Here is a 7,386-nt window from a genome sequence, read left to right as displayed (position 1 = left end):
AACCAACAGAACAGTGGTCACTGGTCTTAAAAGACTCATCCACAAACACTTCAACCACTTGCCCCTTCTAATTTCCTAAGACTAGATCAAGCGAATGGCATGTTGGGCTTTATAACAAGATGAGTATAGGAGCAAAGGGGTCCTTCTGCAGTTGTCTAGGACCCTAGTGAGACCACACCTGGAGTATTGTGTGCAGTTTTGGTCCCCTAATTTGAGGAAGGACATTCTTGCTCTTGAGGGAGTGCAGCGTAGGTTCACAAGGTTAATTCCCAGGATGGTGGGACTGTCATATGCTGAGAGAATGGAGCGGCTGGGCTTGTATACTCTGGCGTTTAGAAGGATGAGAGGGTTTCTTATTCCAACGTAAGATTATTAAGGGTTTGGATACGCGAGAGGCAGGAAACATGTTCCCGATTTTGGGGGAGTCCAGAACCAGGGGCCACAGTTTAAGAATAAGGGGTAAGCTATTTAGAACTGAAACGAGGAAACACTTTTTCACACAGAGTTGTGTGTCTGTGGAATTCTCTGCCTCAGAGGGCAATGGAGGCCTGGTCTATGGATACTTTCAAGAGAGAGCTAGATACGGCTCTTAAAGATAGCGGAGTCATGGGATATGGGGAGAAGGCTGGAACGGGGTACTGATTGTGGATGATCAGCCATGATCACATTGAATGGTGGTGCTGGCTCGAACTGCCGAATGGCCTACTCCTGCACCTATTGTCTATTAAATTTTGCCCCTCTCACCTTAAATCTATGTCCTCCGGTTCTTGATTCCCCTCCCATGGATAAACGTGTGCATTCACCCTCTGTTCCCGTCATGATTTTATACACCTCTGTATGATCACCCTTCAGCCTCCTGCAATCCAAGGAATGTAGACCCAGGCTGCTCAAACTCCACTTGTAGCTCAGGCTAGTCCTGGCAACATCCAGGTAAACTTCCTGCTGTTATTTCAGACACTCCCCGATATCTGCTGTGAGCACGCTATGGCTCAGAGGTGTCGAGTGGGGTCCACTCCTGACACCTTGCAGTGCCCTTTTAAATGTAGCTAGCTTGGTTTAAATATGAGTGATTGCATCATGAGCGAGGTGGAGCCGTGTGTCTGCGGGGTGGAGGCAAGAGAGAGGTGTCCGATCGAACTCGCCAGAGTTGGGCTCCAGTTTACTTGTTTACAGGTAAGCGGCAGACTCCGGGATCCTGAAGTTTCTCCCAGTAAAGCTTCTGCCCAAAGCGGCGCTTCCAGTGGATCCCAAGGTCATTGCTTCAGGGAGTGAATGGGCTGGGATATCCCTGCTATTCCTCCCACTACACCTTCTCCACCCTCTTCCCCCTAATCTTCCAGCCTTCTCGCCCCATCAACCAAACCCATCTCTCCCTCCCTGGCACACCGGGTTCTGGGGGGTCTTGCAGTAAATCTAAGCTCTCCCCTTTCCCCAGTGGACATGTCGCAGTTGTGTACCTCGCTTATTAAACCTTTCCCCTCTCGCCTTAAACCTATGTTCTCTGGTTCTTGATTCCCCTGCCCTGGTAAAAGACTCTGTGCATTCACCCTATCTATCTATTTCCCCTCATGATTTTATACACCTCTACAAGATCACCCCGCATCCTCCTGCGCTCCAAGGAATAAAGTCCTAGCCTGCACAACCACTCTGCAGCTCAGTCCCTCAAGTCCTGGCAACATCTTAGTTACCAGGACTCGAGCAGCAATGGGCTGCTCGCTCCCCAAATGTTTTGGGTTTATTAGGGGAGGGGAGAGGAGGTGTGACATTTATTGCCCCGTTGGCTCAACAAAATAAAACACAGAAAAATATCTAATAATCAACAATGCAATAAATTAATAACCATAATATTAGGCAACCATAATAGTGCAATAACAAAGTCTATAGTCAACCAAAGACACAGTCCATAGAAGATCATGGTTGCTGAGGTTAGTGGTGTGCAGTGTTCAAAAGCATGATGGTTGCTGGGAAGAAGCTGTTTTTGAATGTGGAGGTCACGGTTTTCAGGCTCCTGTACCTTCCTCTCGATGGTAGCAGCGAGATGAGAATGTAGGTGTCTGATGATGCTGGCTGCCTTAATGAGGCGGTGCCTCCTCTAGATCCCTTCGATGGTGGGGTGGTCAATACCCGTGATGGACCAGACAGTGTCTACCACTCACTGCAGTCTCCTTTGTTCCTGGACGTTTGAGTTGCCGGACCAGTCAGTATGAAGAAGGGTCCCGAACTGAACTGTCACCGATCAATGTTTTCCAAGGATGTTGCCTGACCCGCTGAGTTACTACAGCACTTTCTGTCTGAATTTTCAGTCAGTGTGCTCTCTGGCATTAGTTGAAGTTGCTGAAGTTTAGAAGGATGAGGGGGTACCTCATTGAAACTTAATGAATAATCAAAGGCCTGGATAGAATGGATGTGGAGTAGATGTTTCTAATAGTGGGAGAGTCCGGGACCAGAGGGCACAGCCTCAGAATAATAGGATGTACCCTTAGAATGGGGATGAGGAGGAATTTCTTTAGTCAGAGGGTGGTGAAACTGTGGAATTCATTGTCTCAGGTGGCAGTGAAGGCCAAGTCAATTGATATTTTTAAGGCAGTGATTGATAGATTCTTGATTAGTACTGGTGTCAGGGTTATGGGGAGAAAGCAGGAGAATGGGGTGGAGAAGGAAAGATAGATCAGTCAAGATCGAATGGTGGAGTAGACATGGTGGGCCGAATGGCCTAATTCTGTTCCCACTACTTATGAACTAGTGTAAGGGTGATTGCTGGTTGGCGCAGACTCAAAGGGCTGAAGGGCCTGTTTCCATGCTGTATTTATAAACTAAACCAAAATAAATGTCTGTTCCCATTCTCTACTGTTCAAATGCAAAGTTCTGGAGGGAATGAGCATTGTTAAGTAGGGTTAGGTACGAGTGCAGATGCTCTTGGGTGTGTATGTTTGATGTTGAGAGACTTCTAAAGAAACTCATGGGGTCCCATTAATTTTTTTTATAAGCAGACATTTAATACAGAAACAAGTGACACCTGTTACTGTTTCAAAGGTTTATTAGGCCCTCGCAAGTAGTGTTGTATCCAGAAAAAGACACAAAGTGCTGGAGTAACAGCGGATCAGGCAGCATCTCTGGAGAAGTTGGATAGGGTCGGGGCTTTCTTTAGACTGATGATTGGGGGGGTTGGGGGGGGGGTGAAGAAAGCTGGAGGAGAGGAGTGGCAGGACAAAACCTGGCAGGTAATAGGCTGACACAGGTGAGGAAAGTTATTTGACAGGCAGATGGTTGCGCGAAGGCCAGAGATGAAAAGATAAGTTTGAGTTGAGTATTGGAGAATTGCAAATTGTGAAACTAGAGGGGGAGATGTAGGTGGAAGTGAGGGGGACGGGAGAAATGGATGTGAGTCAAGGTGGGGCATAGGGGAGAGGGCAGGTGGAGCATGTGGGTGGGGGGGGGGGGGGGTTGGAAGCAGGGAGCAAGGTAGAAAGAACAGAGAGGTGGAGGGTGATGTAGTTACCTAAAATTGGAGAGTTCAATCTTCATACCGTTGGGTTGGAAGCCACCGTCGCTGAATACGAGGTGCCTTTCCTTCAGTTTGCGTGTGGCCTCACTCTGGCAATGGAGGAGGCATAGGAAAGAAATGTCAGTATGAGAATGGGAAGTGGAGTTAAAATGGTTAGTAACTCGCAGACCCAGTAGGTCTTGGTGAACCGAGTGGAGTATCGTATGTAGCTCTGGGTCCCTCACTATGGAGTCAGACCCTGGAGGGAGCACATGCATTCATTGATCTACCACAGATGAGAGACTTCAGTTACTGGGCAGCCAAGATGAAGCTGGGACTGCTACCTGAAGAGCAGGAAAAGTGAATGAAGATTTGATGGAGTCTCAATCTTGAAGGGTTTGATAGATTGTAAGGATGTGTTTCCAAGGGTATAAAGGATGGTGGCCAGAGGATGTGGAGTGAAGACAATCAGCAAAGGAACAAGAGACAAGAGGGCAGAGGAATCAAAAATAATGGGGCGCAGGATTAAGGAGAGAGAAATTAACTTTAAAGGGCATCTGTCTGAGAGGATTTTTTTTTAAACACAAAGAGTGGTTGATGTGTGGAACACTCTGCCAGAGGAAGTGGTAAAATCAAAAACCATCTCTATGTTTAAGAGACATTTAAATAGACTAAATAGGCAAATCATAGATCCCAATGTAGGCGAGGGGTATGAGTGTAGATGGGCTGAAGGTCAGCAGAGACATGGTGGGCTGAAGGGCCTGTTTCTCTGCTCCACAGTTATGGGCAGAATCTGTGATCTGGAATGTGCTGCCGGAGAGGGAGAGGCTGCAGGAAGCAGTTTTGATGGTGAATCAGCTGTTTCACAAAACAACTGAACACTTTCACATTCACTTTTACTGACACTGGCCTATTAATTGACACAAATTCACCATGTGGTCTGGTCTGGTCAGGCATCACACTGGGCGGAGTCCAGGGAAGCAAAATTAAAGCAGCAGATGCCAGAACATTGCAATAAAAAGGGAAAATTTTGGAATTTTTCAGTAGGTGAGATCGCACATAATGTTTAAGGTCAATGTCAGTTTGGTAACATTTTCTGATCCTTTGAACATTTTCAGCATTTTTTGTTTTAAATTAGTCCATGGCGCGGGGACTTGCATTGATGGGTGAACACCAGGAGCTGGCCTCAATAACTAATCTCCCGGTTGCCAAAAACATTTACGCTCAGTCCATGGCCTACACGATCTCCCCATTGCTAAACATTCCAACTCCCCTTTCCACACTGACCGTTCTATCCTAGGCCTTCGAAGCACCAGAGTGCCAGGTTCAGTCACGACCTCGGGTGTTGCCTGTGTGGAGTTTTTATGTTCTCTCTGTGACTGTGTGGGTTTCCACTGGGTATTCCGGTTTTCGCCCACATCCAAAAGACGTGGGTTTGTGGGAGGAAACCGGAACACCCAGAGGAAACCCACGAGGTCACGGGAGAACATACAAACTCCACACAGACAGACTTTCCAAGGTCAGGCTCGAACCCGTGTCTCTGGCACTGAGATAGCGGGAGCATCCGCTGTGCCGCACTGTGTTTCATTGTTCTTTCTCTTCACAGAAGCTGGGATCGATTTCCAAATGGCAGCAAAACCTTCTAATCATGGGATGAGGACGGGAGGAGACGTGAATCGGGCTGGTCCTGTGAAGGGGGCAGTGCCCCGTGTGGGTCAGGCAGCCAGCCCTACCTCCTCGGGCTCCAAGACCCGGGGAGTGGGAGCCCGTTCTGGGCCTAGCAGCCCCCACACACCAACCAGCGTGGGAGCTCCTACAAACCCTCGATCCACAGCCCCGGCAGCTCGGAGAGCCACCAGCTCGAGCAGCAGAGAGCCAATGAGCTCCACAAAGAGTGCTCCGTCCCCCGTTGGGAAGTCCAGCCCAGCTCCCAGGGCAGTGGGCAAGGTCACTACTGCTGCTAAGCAGCCCAGCCGGACGATCAGCGAGCAGAAGGCAGCAGAAATTGAGAGGGAGACCTGCGGGCAGCGGGAGAACCCCGAGTGGTTCAAGTGGCGCAGTAACCGTATCACGGCCTCTGTCGCCCACAAGGTCTCCCACTGCAAGTTCGTGAACGGAAAGAGCAACGAGGTGCCGCAGTCTTACCTCAAGTCCATCGTGGGCCAGGGGTCCAACGTGCTGACCCCGGCCATGAAATGGGGCATCGACAATGAGCCCGTCGCCCTCCAGCAGTACGAGAAGCTCAAGTCCAAGGAGATGAAGCGAGAGGTTGAAGTCCGTCCTTGCGGCCTCTTCATCGACCCGGCCAAGAACTGGCTGGCGGCGAGTCCCGACGGGGTGGTGCAGGACAAGAAGACCAAGACCACGGTGGGCCTGGTAGAGGTGAAGTGCCCGTACAAACACCGCAACCACACCGTCACGGAGGCCTGCGAAGACCGATACTTCTGCTTGGAGAACAAGGACCATCTTCAGCTGAAGAAGAACCACCCTTATTTCACCCAAATTCAGTGTCAGATGGCTGTGGCGGGCGTCAACAAAGCGGATCTGGTGGTCTACACTAACCGTGATACTGCCATTGTCCCCGTGGAGTTCGATGCCGACTTCTGGCAGGAAACAGTGGAGAAGCTGGAAAATTTCTATACCAGAGCCGTCTTGCCAGAAATACAGCGGCAAAACCCAGCCTTTGCAAGGGAAGAATAATTCCGGAGAAACCTGCTGGGGTCCACACTTAATAGAAACATAGAAAATAGATGCAGGAGTAGGCCATTCGGCCCTTCGAGCCAGCACTGCCATTCAATATGATCATGGCTGATCATCCAAAACCAGAATCCCGTTCCTGCTTTCTCCCCATATCCCTTGATTCCGTTAGTCCAAAGAGCTAAATGTAACTCTCTCTTGAATAGATGTCCTATGAAGACATCTCCCAATACTCCTGCCATTGGGACTTTAGGAACGATGCTTCGAGATTCCTCTGGATGTAAAGTGGCTTTTGTGACAGATTGCCAAGAGTTTTATGAACCTTAAACTTTCACTGTTTCTCTCTCCACACATGTCACCTGACCTGTTGAGTGTTTTCAAGCTTCCTCAGGTTTATTTTACTGTAAAATATTCCCAATGGTGTTCAAGAAATTTCAATTCTCTGGATGACAGTAATATTTATTTTGCTGTGGGAGCTGGTATATTGAACAGAAATTGCAGCAGCTTGAGGCTTGTGTCAAACGCAAGGGCAAGCGTGGGAAAGCAGCCGGCGTTCATAAGTTATAGGAGTAGAATTAGGCCATTTGACCCTGTTTGGTCCAGGTCATCCCACACACACCATGTGGACACCCAATTGAACTCAACAATGAGGATCATCACAGGAACAATCCGCTCAACACCACTCCCCTGGCTCCCTGTCCTATCCAACATAGCCCCTCCACACATCCGGCGAGTAGTCCTCACTCAAAGGATGCTCCAAAAGACCAAAAACTCCCCTCACCTGCCAATTCACATGGACATCTTCAACCCATCCACTGCTCGACTTCCATCTAGACGACCAGTTTGGAAGAACCCACCACCAGCTGATTTCACCATCCAATCAGCTTGGAAAAATGAATGGGAGTCCAAGGACGTCCCAAATAAACATCTGGTGTCAGACCCCACCCTACCGGTCCCTGTCACCAATCTCCCAAGGAAGCAGTGGACGACGCTGAATAGATTCAGGACTGGGCATGGCCCCTGCTTGGCCAGCCTTCACAAATGGGGCAGAAGTCCAACCCCACGGTGTGCTTGTGGAGAGCAGCAAACAATGCAACACATCATTGAAGCATGCCCTCAACAAAGACTCAAAGGAGGACTTGTCACCCTTCATACAGCAGATCAAGAGACAACTGCTTGGCTAAAGGACTTTGCATTCGCTAAAT

The 7,386-nt window shown here is 49.1% G+C and overlaps 1 protein-coding gene across 1 annotated transcript; it reads left to right on the top strand.

Moving 5' to 3' along the window:
- Window positions 1–1,031: 1,031 nt before the first annotated feature.
- Window positions 1,032–6,336, top strand: LOC116979835. Its single transcript, XM_033031717.1, has 2 exons — window positions 1,032–1,173; window positions 5,091–6,336. The coding sequence occupies exon 2, from the start codon at window positions 5,111–5,113 to the stop codon at window positions 6,182–6,184; it is 1,074 nt and encodes a 357-aa protein (XP_032887608.1). The 5' UTR covers window positions 1,032–1,173; window positions 5,091–5,110; the 3' UTR covers window positions 6,185–6,336.
- The last annotated feature ends 1,050 nt before the right edge of the window (window positions 6,337–7,386 follow it).

The sequence above is a fragment of the Amblyraja radiata genome, chromosome 13 (genome assembly GCF_010909765.2).
Source record: "Amblyraja radiata isolate CabotCenter1 chromosome 13, sAmbRad1.1.pri, whole genome shotgun sequence".
NCBI classification, from domain to species: Eukaryota; Metazoa; Chordata; class Chondrichthyes; order Rajiformes; family Rajidae; genus Amblyraja; species Amblyraja radiata.
The sequence above is the reverse complement of the archived record's forward strand: the minus strand, read 5'-3'. Positions and strand labels throughout refer to the sequence as shown.